Below are 16,153 nucleotides of genomic sequence, written 5' to 3' on the forward strand. Positions count from 1 at the left end.
TGATTTTCCTTCTTCCCTCCAAAATGCTAACTTATAACTTAAAATGTTGTATGAAGTTGTTCCTTAATTTCTGATTGACACACTTCTTTCTGCTTCTTTGCATGAACATTCATAGCATGGAGGTCTGTTTTCTCTGGTGCTTATTAGCATTAATATTCCAGTCCAAGAGTTTTGCACATAGATACCTCTATTTCAGGGATTCTTGAAGCATTTTCCAGAGAACACTTTTATTTCTGGATCTCATGCCCAACTACGTGAATCATATTGACTGGAATGTCACTCAATAAACTTTCATTTTTAAATAGCACTTATAGAGATTAAGAGATTAAATCTTCAGACACACTAGTCTATCTTCATAACAGCTATATGTTAGTTTGAATATATTTAGCTTTTCCAAGGGTTTAATTATGACTAATGCCTTTTTTCTTCCTTGAATCTGCTATTATTTTCACCTAATGCATAGGAAACCAGTGGGCTAAATTATTTAGAAGTAGTCAAATTGTTGTAATAAAGCTGATTGTTCTGTACATTTGTGGAATCCATTAAAGCTATGTATCTATATGAAATTTACTTTATTCCTAAAAGTTTTACCCATTAGAACTGCTACTAATTCAAGAAAATATGATATGTCCACCATATTTTTCAAGTACTCTTACTAGTTGAGTAAATCAGATGAATCTAAATTCAAAGATTAAATAAGATGCAAAAATAATATCCTATCAGCCAGAGTATTTTTGAATGCCTACTTATAAGATATTTGAAATAAAGTAAATAGAATATATATGAGCCATGCTTTTAAGTTACTTATAGTAACTTAAAGTTTTAGATAACTTTAAGTTTTAGATAACATTGACATGAAGAATGTGAATTCAGTGATATTAATATAATGTACTTAATATTAATGTGTTACTAACAATATTCAGTCTCTGCTCAATATAAGTACATAGCTTACATTTCATACAAATAAAGGGTATGAATTCCACAAGATGATGATGTTGTAAATTTGGATAAGTAAAAAAGTTTTTTCCCTGAGGTTCCCTTGGTCAAGGAGGTGGGTCTGCCCAGTAATTTGGGGTGGCCTTAGGATGTTACTTTTTAGTATGTATTCCCCCTTTCCTTTTTGGGCAAGATATGCCAGAGGCAGTATCAATGGTCAAGGTTTTATTTTGGCTCATATTAATGTCAGGCTGGTGTGGCTACCTGTGCCAGGCCATCATGTTCTTTGGTGGCACCCCTATAGCCAAGGGACTTAGAGTCAAAAGACTTACAGCCAATTAACCATTTTAAGCAAGATAGGAATAGAGGTAGACAGGTGTTTATTAAATATTAAAGCTCTCTTAAGTAATATAAGAGCCCCAGACTAAAGTCAAAAAGCAAGGTTACAAAACTGACCTGTCTTTAAGTTTTATGTGTTGAGCTATCAGCTGTTTAGGCATCTGTGTGCCCAGGAGTCAAGACTCTGTAACTTAACAGCAGAAGGATTAGTTAATAGCACCTGAAAAGAAACCTTTCAGTGGGGTGAAGGTAGTGATACTAGAGTCCATGACCTGACTGGAAGTTGTAAAAAATATTTTACAACCTTGTAGTGATTAATTTTTATAATTTTCATAAGTTTCAGCAACAAATCAGAGGCTGAATTTAGAAGAATTTAACTTCTGATGACATTTGTCAAAGATGTTAAAGGGCTCAAAATATTTGATCAAAACAGAATCACAGGCTGGCTATGGTGGCTCATGGCTGTAATCTCAGCACTTTTAGAGGCTGTGGCAGGTGGATCATTTAAGGCCAGGAGTTTGAGACCAGGCTGGCCAACATGGCAAAATTCCATCTCCACTAAAAATACAAAAATTATTCAGGCATGGTAATGCATGCCTGTAATCCCAGCTACCCAGCAGGCTGAGCCATGTGAATCACTCGAACCCGGGAGGTAGAATTTTCAGTGAGTCAAGATTGCGCCACTGCACTCCAGCCTGGGTGACAGAGTGAGACCCTGTCTCAAAAAAAAAAAAAACAATAAACAAGAAACAAACAAAAAAACACACAAAAAACAAACAAACAAAAAAAACAGATTCCTGGGTCTGATAGTTAAAAGACTTTAAAGGCAATATATAAGGTTACATGGATGTAAAAACCTTAACTCTTTTTAGTCTCAGAGTTTTAAGCAATCAAAAATCTAATAATAATAATAATATAGGAATTATCTTGATAAAATATAAAATCTTGTTTATTTTAAAGCCAGTTGCCCAAAAAGCAAAGAGAAATCTTTTTTAGTGTGACTGATTTTCCTTACAGAAAGCCCATTTAGATAACCTAGAAGTCAAACATGATGAAAAAAAGTACTTGAAGTGAATCAGACACAGGAAGAGTATGTTCAAGGTTATGAGTATAGTAGGGAAATACATAATTTTTAGTAACTACATGAGAGGTTTTCTGATTTCATTGAAAAATTTAGACATATTAAAAAAGTCAAGAGCACAGAATCAAGTTATAGTTTGGGAAAACATTGCGTTTATTCTATACTTTATTACTTTTATTTTATTTTTAAGATAAAACATTTTAGCATCAGGCCACAACAACAACTAGAACCAGATGAAAAAAGTTACAGGATCTAATGAAAAAGCTGAAGGAGAAAGTTATCATCTTAGTCCTTCTGAAGGGGAGAAAGAGTTGAAAGCAGCAAAACACAACAAAGTTGAATTTTTGAATATGACTCTGATAAGTTTTTAAAAGAAACAAATAATAGAATTTAAATAAAAACTTATAGTAATTTTATTGAAAGAAAATAAATACCTTAAGAAAACCTTTCTTTAACATAAGGTCCAATTTTAGAAAGACTCTAGAAAATAATTTAAAAATATATATAGTCAACTTTATCACATACAAAGGTTTTAAAAATAAATTTCCCTTTATGAACATTGTCACAACTTACACAGACCATATATGACACGTTTGGACTTTCTTGTTTTATGTGGTCTTCTTTTTTAAATAATAAGTCATTTTATTTTAGGCCAAACATTTACTGTCTAAGTTTTTTACACAAAATTATTATTTTATAACCTTTTTAAACCAAAAATATATTTTCATATTTATATAAATCTCTCTCTCTTTTATTTACTTTTATTTACTTTATTTTATTTTTAGAGATAGGATCTCACTATGTTGCCCAGGCTGGTCTTGAACTCCTGCACTCAAGTGATCCTCCTGCCTTGGTCTCCCAAAGTGCTAGGATTACAAACATTAGCCACTGTGTTCAGCCACTGTATTAGTCCATTCTCACACTACTGTAAAGACACAACTGAGACTGGGTAATTTATGGAGAAAAGAGGCTTAATTGACTCACAGTTCCACAGGCTGTACAGGAGGCATGGCTGGGGAGGCCTCAGGAAATTTACAATCATGGCAGAAGGTAAAGGGGAAGCAAGCACTTCTTCACATGGTGACAGGAGAGAGGGAGAGTAAAGGGGGAAGTGCATATACTTTTATACCATCAAATCTCATGAGAACTCACTCACGATCATGAGAATAGCAAGGAAGAAATCTGCCCCCATGATCCAATCACCTTCCAATGGACTCCTCCCCCAACATTTGGAATTACAATTCAACATTAGATTTGGGTGGGGACACAGACCCAAACCATATAAGCCACCTTTTTAAATAAAAAACTTTTAAATAACCCCTAAATTATATAAAATTATTTTTAAATAAGAAGACAATTTATAGAATTATATATTAACTAAAATTTATATTTTTAGTAATGTTAAATTTTCATGAAAACCTAAGCAGCAAGAAATCCTTAACTGTTTATCAGATGTTAGCATTTTATAAATGAAACCATTTTACAAATTTTAGAAACACATATTTTATATTAAACCCATTTTTAGTTGGAAATGACCCATATATCCAACAAGCATCCAAAATCATTTTAAGATTTTAAATTACACAAAAAGTCTTCCTACAAGCATTTATCTCATTTTTATGTACTCAATTATTTATTTTTAACAGTGTATAATAGATTACTTTTGAAAACTGAAAACTGAGATACTGAGATATTAAACAAAGGTAGTCATTATTTAAAGTTTTTTTTTTGCTATCCATTTATGAAGTCTGTGAACATCGGGTATTCACCTAAATAAGAATCTTAAAGTGAAATATGTGGGCATTTTGCTGATAACTCAGAAGATTTAGCCATTTTTATTGAAACAACAGTATTAAGTTAGTCTTATTTGTTTAAAAAAAAAAGTCACACAAAGATTATTTTGTTTTTGGCTGGGTTGATAGTCTCACAATATTTGTACCAAACTCTGACACCTTAAAATAACTAGCAAAGGCAAACATAAAACTTATCTAGACAAAAATGTATACTGATGATTCTGAAGACATTTTTATTTTTATTTTACTAATTTTTTTTTTTTTTTTTTGAGACAGGGTTTCACTCTTGCCCAGGCTGGAGTGCGGTAGCATGATCACATCTCATGGCAGCCTCAACCTCCTGGGCTCAGGTGGTCCTTCCACCTTAGCCTCCCAAGTTGCTGGGACCATAGACAGACACCACCATGCCCAGCTAATTTTTCAATTTTTTGTAGAGACAGAATTTTGCCATGTTTTCCAGGCTGGCCTCTTAGTTCCTAGGTGCAAGCAATCTGCCCACCTTCGCCTCCCATAGTGTTGGAATTACAGGTGTGAGCCACCATGCCTGGCTTTATTGTACTAATAATTTTAAAACAAGTTTTATTTACCAAAGATTTATATGAACTTGAAAAGCATTTGGACTTATTGTATGAATACTCATTTACTCATAAGCCAGTTTGGTAGTATGTTAGACACAACGAATAGCACAATACACATACATATACCTAAACATATCTAAACGTGTAAATATTATATATATATACACACACAAAGATCCAATAGTTTTTATCTAAGAACTCTAGCCATGAGACAGCGTCAAAAACTCACTGCCCTATAAAAGATAGCTGGATCCATGTTATTTTTCAGAAAATTGGGACCTGTCCACATGGCTAAACTTTCTTTGCCTTGATAGGTAATCCTATAATAGCTGTGGACCAAAATTTTGGGTAAAGCCGTTTTCATTTTTAAAAACATGTTTTATCCTTTTTTCTTCGGTTTTAAATGAGTTTCCAATGTTTACATTTTAGCCGAAACTGGATGAACTGTATAAGAAAAATAAAATGTCCGAATAACCTTGAAATCATAAGTTTTATCTCAACACCAGTAGCTTAATAACAGCAGATTCAAAACAGGCAGAAAAGAAAAGAGAAATAGCTGTAGAAGACTCTCCTTAACTCTATAGTTGCAGGTTAAGTATTTGAGCTCTGACTTTTTTTTTATTGTAATTTGCCCATCAGTTTGTTTCACACAAACAAGCCACAATATGTAACCAGCTGGAGTCCCAGGTAAACTAGAAAATAATTCACATGTTTTTTTTTCCTGCACAAAGCTTGACACAGATACAGTAAATACTCCTGAGTCCCTCCCACCAAAATAAATAAATAAATAAATAAAAATCAGGGGCCAGGATTTTGGAAATAGTTTCTCCCCTAGTGAGGAGAGGAGAAGCCTGTTTTGCTGAATTCTGACAATCAGATGGACCTGGTCTTGGCTGGTGCAATTGAGACCATTTCAAAGCACCCTCAGAGGTAGGGGCAAGACTAAACAGACACAAACGCGAACGGATCTGACGCAGGCGGAGCGCTCCAAACTAATCCCTGAAAGGGGTTACTGGAGAAATGTCCTGAGACCTTGTCTCAAATGCTGACAGCACCACAGTTTAATTGTCCTGCATTAAGTCCAGATGTCACAGAGGCCAACACAGCAGCACAGATGATACACACTAGGTCTAGACAGCTAGAGAAACCAGATGGCAGCGACAGAGGATTTTCAGGTGCATTCCAGTTGACTTACCCAGTTCTTGAAGTCTGTTGACTTCCCAGATGTTGCTTTCCTCACACCAACAGAGAATGATAGCAAGAGCTGATGCCATGAAAGTGAGGGAAGGGAAATTCCCTGAGACAAAGGCAGCCTTGGTAGCTGCTGGTCCCGGGTATGGGGACAACTAGCCATGAGCTGCTGGCATTTGCAAGTGGCCCCTGCCCTGCCTGGTAGCATTAACAAATAATCCCTGGCACACTGCTGCAGGCAATTGCTCCACGCATTGGAAACTAGGCATATAGGCTGAGTCACTTGAAACACACAGTGTCTCACAAAGGGCACCAAATTAGTAACTGACTCAAATTTGGCCGCTCTCTGCCCAGAGGCCAGAACACGAGAAACAAGATGTGGTGAAAGGAAAGTAACTTTATTCAAATGCTAGAAATTGGGGAATGGCCAGGCTTATGCCCTCAAAAGGCAATTTTTGCTTTGGGGGCTAATTGAGGGAGTTTAAGAAGGAAAACTTGGAAGGCGAAACATGTACCAGTAGTCCAGGAGGATGCAGGTCTGCAAGTCTCTTCCAATGGCTATCTTGAATATTTGCCCATCTGCAGCTCTGGTTGATATCATTGATATCATCTTGACTTTGGCCTGATAATGGCAGAATAATCGTTCATAACTCCACTTAAGCAGGATAATTCTGCAGCTGGGTCTCTATGCCTGGTTTATTTAAAAAGTAGCCCCTGGGATTTTTAAGCAAACACATAATTAGATAAGTGAGCACTGTGCATGGAGATGCCTGGTGGGAAAGGAGGGAAACTAAGTTTTACAGTATATTTTATGGCTAACAGCAAGAAAGGAAAAAAAATTTCAAAAATGCATTTTGAAGCTAAGCTACTCGATTACACTGTTATAAAATACCTTAAAATCCTGAATTTAGGATAGCAGAATAAACATGAGCCCTTCCAACCAAAAAGGTTAACAAGTTCTGATCACAGAGTAACTTACCAGACCTGTTTATTTCTGAGAACTAGAAATGAGTGGCCCAGACCCTTGAACATTGAATGTGTTGAATAGATTAGGATGTCTGAAGATTTATCCTGTCCCGGGTACAGGTATAGGCAGTAAAAGTGTGAAAGTGTGCCATTGTAGAGACCTCTGCCTTAATATTTGTTGTCTCTTACAAACTTAATTTCTACTTTTCACTTGTCAGCAGGAGGCTATCAAGACTAATACTTCAAACTTGAGGTATCTAATACTTATTAATGTATAGCTTATCAACTTTGGTAATCACTGAAGTATAGGGGCATTTGAGAAGCGTTCCATCACAGTCAGTCAAGCCAGAAGAAACTATGTTTATAATTTATGATCTGCAGAGTCAATTCAAGCCTTTAAGGTAGTTTTAGGTAAATTTTTCTCTAACTTTTTAAATTGACTTTTCAAGATGCTGCTTGTATAGATGAGTGAAAGTAATTGACAGTGTTACTTTTCCTAAAAACCTGATTCTCTAATCAAAACTGTTTTCATGTTAATTTGGTATGTTAAATATATATACTTGATATGAATTATAGCTCATTTTAAAGAAGTTACAATTTGTATTTCCCTATTAGTTTTATATTATTATTATTTATTGGTACCTGATTTAGATGTGTACTAATTAAATAATGACCATTAAAATAAGTTTTTAATCTAACAGGATATTAACTTGAACAAGATTTTAAAAAGCTATCACAATCTCAAAAAAAAATTTAACACTAACAAAATAGACAATAATCATTAAATGGGAGAAAAGCTATCATGGCTAATATTAGTCATTCAAGATGAAGATATTTTCCCTGCTATCAGACGTTAACTAAGTTTTCAGGTTTAGCTTCAGTGGTTGATTTAGATTTTAAAGCAGTGGTCCCCAACCCTGGTCCATGGACCAGTACCAATCTGTGGCCTGTTAGGAACCGGGCCACACAGCAGGAGGTGAGCGGCGGGCGAACAAGCAAGGCTTCATCTGTACTCACAGACGCTCCACATCACTTGCATTACCACCTGAGCTCTGCCTCCTGTCAGAGCAGCAGCATTAGATTCTCACTGCAGTGTGAAACTTAGTGTGAACTGCGTGTGCGTGTGAGGAATCTAGGTTGCATGCTTCTTATGAGAATCTAATGCCTGATGATCTGTCACTGTCTCCAGTCACCCCCACATGGTACCATCTAGTTGCAGGAAAACAAGCTCAGGGTTCCCGCTGATGCTACATTATGGTGAGCTGTATAATTATTTCATTACATATTACAATGGAATAACAGTAGAAATAAAGTGCACAATAAACGTAATGTGCTTGAATCATCCCCAAACCACCCCCGACTCCTTGGTTCATGGAAAAATTGTCTTCCACTAGACTGGTCCCTGGTGCCAAAAAGGTTGGGGACCACTGTTTTAAAGTACTTTTTAATCTCTCAGTTTGTGTGTCTGTTCATGCTAAGTTTATCTGCATAAGGAACAGAAAACAAAATATCACATGTTCTCACTTATAAGTGGGAGCTAAATGATGAGAATACATCGACACATAGAAGGGAACAACACACACTGGAGCCTACTGGAGTGTGGAGGGTGGGAGGAGGGAGAGGATCAGGAAAAATAACTAATGGGTACTAGGCTTAATACCTGGGTGATGAAATAATCTGTACAACAAACCCCCATGACGTAAGTTTACCTATGTAACAAACCCACACATGTACCCCAAACTTAAAAGTTAAAAAATAAAAATAAAAATTTACCTGCATATATATGTATTTTACTCCTATAGTAAAATACTGTATCTTATTGGCATTAAATTACATTTCTATCACCTATAGCTCTAAGAATTATCTTAAGGAATGTGTTTATTTCTTATTTCTCTGGTTGTGAGAACTGAAATCAGGGTGGCCTATTTCCAGCACCAACCAATTTATGCCTAGTGTTCCATTATTGGAACGCTAAGCATGTGGGAGTTATTTATATCCTACTGCTCAAGGTCATTGCCAAGGTCTGATTGCAAAAATTCAAAAAATTGCAACTTCAGGCATAAATGGATTAAAACTATTTCATTAAATTACTTTTTAATTATTTTTCTTATGGAGTAATATATACATATATATTTTTTTCAGACTCCAGTAGTTGTGAAAAATGAAATCACGTTTGACTTATTTTCAGCAAATGAACATTTACTCTGCAGTGAGGTATGTACAGAAATATGAACTAAAGTCTCACCATGAAATGACTTCCAGTCCTGCTTAAACCATTCCCAGACAGTCGATTTCAACTCTCCCTTGCTCACCTTTAAGTTTTGGTATTATATATATATATATAATACCAAAAAATATATATGGGGGTGGGTGTTTGAGACAGAGTCTTGCTCTGTTGCTCAGGCTAGAGTGCAGTGGTGTGAACACAGCTCGGTGCAGTCTCAACCTCCCGGGCTAAAAATGATCCTCCCACCTCAGATTCCTGGTAGCTGGGACTACAGGGATGTGCCATCTCCCCCAGCTAATTTTAAATTTTTTGGTAGAGACGAGATCGCACCACATTGCCCAGGCTTGTCTTGAACTCCTGGGCTCAAGCAGTCCTCCCACACGGCCTCCCAAAGTGCTGGGATTACAAGCATCAGCCCCTGTTCCTGGCCAAAAATTGTGTATATTTAAGGTATACAATTTGATGGTTTGATATACATTGTTAAATATTCATCACAATTAAGCTAATCAACATAACCATCAACTCAGTTATTATTGTGTCTGCCAGTTAATATTGTGTATTATTGTGTGTGTTATTGTGTGTGTGTATATGTGTGTTAAGAACACTGAAGATCTATTCTCTGAGCACATTTCAGGTATACAATACAATATTGTTAACTACAGCTGCATTGTTGCAAGTAGATCTCCATAACTTATCTTTCAGAAGTAAAACTTTGTACTCCTTACCAACATCGCCCCATATCCCCCTCCTTCCAGACCCTGGTAACCACCATTTCTCTATCCGTTTCTCAGACTTTTGTATTTTTAGATTCCACATATATGTGAAATCATGCAGTTATTTGTCTTTGTTTGGCTTATTTCACTTAAGGTAATGGTATTTTACACACCAACATTCAAAAGGGAAATGAAGTCTCTTTAACTGAGTTTGGTGAGCCTCTGTTCTCCTGCCCCTGGTCTCAAAGTAGCTGTATTCTCTCCCTCTGGGCTTTTCTCCTTGAGATCCACATGACCAGCAATGGACATGAAGTGGCTGCCCATCCTGCCCTATGCCATGTCAAGAGGAGGGTACAGTGATGTTGTATGATGTGATAGTGCAAGGGAAATTGGGGTGTACTTGGATTACAATACCTCTTCCAAACCAGCAAGGTTTTCAGCACAGCTGTCCTACTTCCTGTGGGAACTCATCTCCCCACCTCCTACTCCCCACCTCCCTGCCCCATGTTGGGTTGGGATTTATCCATCACAAGCAGGCCTGTTCCACTCCTCTATGTTAATTAAATCAGAAACAAGAACTTTTAAAAATTATTTTCTGCTAAGACTCAGAGGAGTGGGGCATAGTCAATATTGATTAAAATACTTTTTCTTATCTTCAATATCTTGACCCATATTAAAATCAAAATATTATATTTCTTCAACCAGTTATACATATTAGTATAAAATTATCTCCAAATAATTTTATGTTTTAGTATAAAATACACCTATTTGATGAATCCTAATCCCACTTAGACTTTCGCTTTTCATTTTTCAAGGGAAGGAAAGTATAAAATATTCTACAATAAATTTTCCAGATATACAGGATGATATCTGCTTTGTCTTTTTCTACTTTACCAAACATTAAGAATTTCCTAGATAACTCAAATTAAGAGAAACATAAATCTTGCAAGGTCAATATTAAATATTTAATTTCCTTATAAACCAGGCAGTTAAACATGAGATGAATAATTCAGAAAATCAGATACTACTGAGGTAACAATGGCTTTATTGAACACCCACTGTGACCTAGAGATTTCTTACATACTGTTTCTAGTCCTCACAAAAAAAAAATGTGAAAAATAGCTACTATTATCTACATTCTACAATGAAGAACTGCAACTTAGAGAGGTGGAAGCAACTTTCCCAGCAGCAGAAGGCTGTGAAGATCTGAAAGAGGATTCAAATCCTGATCTCTGTTTCCACTCTGAAGTCCATCCACCCACTGGGCCTTGCTGCCTGTTAAAAACCCTGCAAGGGGACGTTTTACTTAGAGCATTTCAGCAGCTACAGATCAACCCATGAAATGTGGGATTTACAGTATATTTATGTGTCTACCCCATTTTAATTCTTTCACATCTCATTCCTTCTCTAATTTGTCCTATTGACATACAAGAGATAATATCCTTATCAAATATCTAACATTTACAAAAGAGTAGCTTGCTCATTTGTCACAATTTTCAGAAGCTTTCTCTCTCTCACACACAAACACACCACTCATATAAATATCAGTGTCAAATAGAAGTCGTGCCAAATCACCCACAGTTTACTTCAGCAGACAGCTTTCTTAGCTGAGTATGTTTAGTATGAGACATTTTAGTTTGTATTGTGACTGTATTTCCCAAAAACAAAAGCAAGACCTATAACTTTATTCTGTAGATCAGAAATGAAAGTATGGAATACATTACATGTATAATTTAATATTATTCTTGGAAGTGGATTTTTTTTACTGTATTTATCTCTAAATTACAGTACCTACAACTGAAAAATAACCAATTAACCCTAATGTTTTTTATCTCTAGCTGATGAGATGGATTATCAGTGAAATCTATGCAGTGTGGAAGATCTTCAATGGAGGAATTTTGAGCAATTATTTTAAGGGGACTTCAGGGGAACCTCCTCTTCTCCCCTGGAAGCCCTGGGAACACATATACTCTCTGTGCAAGGCTGTGAAGGGTCATATGCCTGTGTTCAATAGCTATGGAAAGTATGTTGTGAAACTTTACTGGATGGTAAGTCCATTTTCGTGTGCATAAAAACTCATGAGTCTTTCATATTGAAATATACTTGGCCTGGCATGGTGGCTCATGCCTGTAATCGCAGCACTTTGGGAGGCAAAGGCCAAGGCAGTGGATCACCTGAGATCAGGAGTTCGCAACCAGCCTGGGCAACATGGTGAAACGCTGTTGCTACTAAAAAGACAAAAAATTAGCTGGGTACGGTGGTGGGTGCCTGTAATCCCACCTACTCTGGAGGCTGATGTGGGAGAATTGCTTGAACCCGGGAGGCAGAGGTTGAGTGAGTTAAGGTCTCGCCATTGCACTCCAGCCTGGGCAACAAGAGCAAAACTCCAAAAAAAAAAAAAAAAAGAAAAAAGAAAAAGAAAGAAAGAAAGAGAGAGAAGGAAGGAAGGAAGAAAGGAAGGTTGCCTTGCACACCATTACTTAGGCTAGTACAAGATAATGCAGCTTTTATAGGATATCAGTTGTGTAGCTACAGAGAGAAACTGTCCTGCATATGTAATTTGTGATTAATGAGAAACACAGTAGCTTCTCCTGTGATTTCAGTCCCATGGGCACTTTAAACGGGTTCTGCCTAGACCACTGAGGTATGGCCACTCATTGTAGATGCTGGTCCTGCCGCTGCCTCTGCACTCTCATGCTGAGGCGAGCGGGGCAGGCAGGTGGATGCACCAGGCTTCCACCTTCCTCTTTCTTCTCTGATGTGGTATCAGGGTCATGGGCAGGAGGCAGTGCTAGCCCATGGTCCAGTCCTCTTCTGACTTTTGCTGTAGCTGAGGGGCCTGATCCCATCAGTTCTTGGTCCTGAACTTAAGATTTGTTTTCATGTGAGAAAATCTTACCCTGAGACAGGAAGATGTTACCTCTGCCTAAAAGGAAAGCAAATAGAGTAGTAGGAAGTACAAACAGAGGATCCAAAACCCCTTATAAATATGGCAAAGCAGACACACACTAAATTAGCAATGCTAGATCATATCAAACTCCTTTGGGTTTTTCTTGGCCCTTGTCACTGGAAAAGAATGTCCTCCTTGAACATTTAAAGGAATGGGAAAGTATTAAAAGTTAATAATTCCATTATATATTTATGAAAATGTAACTTTTTCTTTCATAGGCCTGAGCCATCTAGCTTCCTGGGATGGGGAATGTTGAAGCGCCAATAATGAGAAATTGTTAGGATAATTACAATGGGAAGGGAAAAGGGAAAAAGGTAATATAGCTTCTAATATCCAAAATTGGATTTTTGTTTTTTAAACATCCACAGCAAGACAATTGGCCTTGAAATTTTGTTAGAAGAGAAAATAACTTTCTAAGTTACTTTATCTTATTTATTTACCAATCAAGAGGACTATTATCTAGACTAGACTTTAAGTTTTAAATCTGTGCAGAGGAGCAAGCAGAAGGGTGTGATATTAAAAAGGTGAAAAACCTAGTGGATAGTGTTGAGGGAGTATAGAAAGAAGGTACGCAGAGGAAAAGTGAGGAGGTAAAATGCCCTGGTTCCTGTCCCACATTTGTCTAAACTTGAGGTGGGAGGAAGGTCAAAACTATGAAGTGTTTTGAAACATTGAGCCAACCCTGTTGATTTATTTCTCATTCTCTCTTTCTGCTTCCTGACATCCCTCCTTGGTTTTCAAATTTCCACCTGCACAGGAGTTAACATTCATTAACATCACTTTCCATTTTGCAAAGAAAATGTGACTTATTTCTCCTTTATCATACTGATTATTCACAAGCTCAACTCCACTTGATTCAGAAATTTGTTTAAAAATGTATTGAGCCCACTTTGGAAATCTCAGTCTGGTCCAGTCATTTAGCCCATCTCTAGATAATTTAGCCCTTTAGGGAACGATGTGGTAGAGACTGGACCTCAGCTCCACTGGCTCCCTCTGTTTCCTCAGTGGTCTCATCAGAGGAATGCCTACAGAGGATGCTGTGAGCACTGACATACCAGTTCCCTATGAATTATTTTGGTAGGCATGTGATAGAGAGGCAGCTGCCTGGTTTTCTGATTAGTAGAATCTGTTCTCTCTAGGCTTAGGGCAGAAATTTTTATTTCTTTCTACCTGATCCCCAGGTGATAGGGCTGAGTCAATATCTGTGTACATATTAACATTAGTAAGAAGTTAGAGTCAATTCTGTCTTACATGCAAATCCTATGTGGTTGGTTTTTTATCCTTTCCTTTCCAGACACACTCAATTTGATTTTGATTTTTTTCTCTTCCAATTCTAGTTCAGCACTTGTACATGTCTGTCATTTGATTCTCTCTGCAAGTATTTGGGAAACATGTTTATAAAATATGCATTATTACTTCTACTTCTTGATTCAGTACAATACACTACAGATTCATCTTATACCCTACATTTATTTTCTTTCCCGTTTCCCATCTTATGAGACATGATGAGTCTTCTTCTCACTGTTTTTCTTCTTTAGTTTCTTAAAGCTTTCTTACCTTTTTCTTATTGGAAATTGATTTTTCTTCTCTGCCTTATCACAAATATTCTTCTCCCTCATTCACTTTGTCCTGTAAAACATTTACCTTTATCACTTCTTTGAGGCAAACCAACCTCTCAGAGCCTCTTGGCATGACATTTAAAAATTCTGATTTTCACACCAGGTTATCATTTTTTCTATGAAAGTATTTTTATTATTTCCAGTTTGGATTCTAAGTAAATTGTATCAGGTTCTTTGACCTCAGCCAGATAGAAATTTATTGAGTAGCATTAAGAACAGGGTTGTGACACAGAGCAGCTCTCTCCCGTCTTTCACCTGGGAATGATGATACTAATGCTGGGACACATATCATCTCGTCAAGTGCCTTCCAATGGCAGCATTCCTTTGGGTCCCCGAAAGAAGCAGGTTAGCCATTGCTCTCCACTTGAAATATGTATTGCTGATGGCAGCTTTTCTCTGAGTGTCTCTGTGCTTTCATTTGTTTCTGATAAACAGAGAAAACACACACATTAGGACCAATAATTTTTCCCAGTTGCCATCAATATGTTTATATAAAAATGCATTTGCTTTATTTCTGATTGAGCCTTATACTGCTTAACCACAATGTTATTCTAGAATTCAGAGTTTCCTAACTTTGTGGTACAGAAACCCCCCAACATCAAACTGGCTGTTGTACTTCTTAAACATCCACTTCCCGTGCCCCACTCCAGACCTCATGAGTTTGAATTTCCAGGGTAGAGCCTGCAATCCTGCATTATAAGAAAACTCTCTCATCCAGTGACATTTTTGTTCATTAAATTTGAGGAACAATGTTTGCAAGATATAAACTATGACAAAATTATTTTTCTATCATTCAATTACTTTGTTCCAAAATGGAAATGCTTTATTTCATTATTTGTAATATTATACCTGCTTTTTAAAAAGGAAATTCAACTACTGTTAAAATGTTCAAAGTATGCAGTGAAAGTTCCCTGTAATTTTACCATATTTAATCACAGCAAATGATTTATTTATATCCTCCTAAGCTTTCTTGTATTCTTATAAACATACATAAAACTATTGTACATAATTTATAACAATAGGGTCATAGAAACGTATTATTCTGTAAACTATTCTTTTCCCTACACATAGGCATTTTCTATGCTAATATATATTGATCTACTTTGTATTCCATTGTGTGAGATATGTAAATATAATATATATTGCTAATTTGATATTGGTAAACATTTAGGTTAGGACCAGTGTTTTACCAAAACAAACAATGCTGTAAAATTTCATCTTTATGTATATAGTCTTTGCCCATTTGTACGGACTTCTTTTTCTAGGATTTCTACCATATGGAGTTATTCCATCAAAATATTTGCAAATTCTTAATTTTTGATAAGTATATTCAAGTTACTCTTGTATTTTAATTTGTCTGTATAGAACATTTATATTTGATGTAATTGGAATTGAAGTCTGTGATTTTATTCTTTGTTTATTCTTTGTTACCTTTCTTATTTTGTGTGTGTTACTTTGTATTTATTGCATTCTTAATCCCCTTTCCTTTACTCCTGTATGTTTCTTGGTCATTCCTTAGAATTCCATTTTGATTGACCTATAGTGCTTTCAAGCAAATCTCTTCACTTTATGAATTAAAATATACATGCATAGCTTATCACAGTCAACTAGTATCAGCATTTTACCACTTAAATTGGAATATAAATACTTTACCACCAATTAGTCTTCTTTATATTCCTCCTTTTCTAATATAGCTTTCTTTTCCTTTTTCCTTTACTTTTTTTTCTTTTTTTTCTTTTTTTTTTTTTTTTTTGGAGATA

The 16,153-nt window shown here is 36.1% G+C and overlaps 1 protein-coding gene across 1 annotated transcript in view; it reads left to right on the forward strand.

Moving 5' to 3' along the window:
* ADGB (androglobin) overlaps positions 1-16,153 on the forward strand; it is a 218,191-nt gene that overhangs the window by 46,064 nt on the left and 155,974 nt on the right. Inside the window, exons 4-5 of the mRNA XM_054686389.2 lie at positions 9,027-9,098; positions 11,663-11,872. Of these exons, the coding sequence (XP_054542364.1) occupies positions 9,027-9,098; positions 11,663-11,872 (282 nt within the window). The remainder of the gene's footprint in view (positions 1-9,026; positions 9,099-11,662; positions 11,873-16,153) is intronic.

Source organism: Pan troglodytes, chromosome 5, assembly GCF_028858775.2.
Source record: "Pan troglodytes isolate AG18354 chromosome 5, NHGRI_mPanTro3-v2.0_pri, whole genome shotgun sequence".
Classification (NCBI taxonomy): Eukaryota; Metazoa; Chordata; class Mammalia; order Primates; family Hominidae; genus Pan; species Pan troglodytes.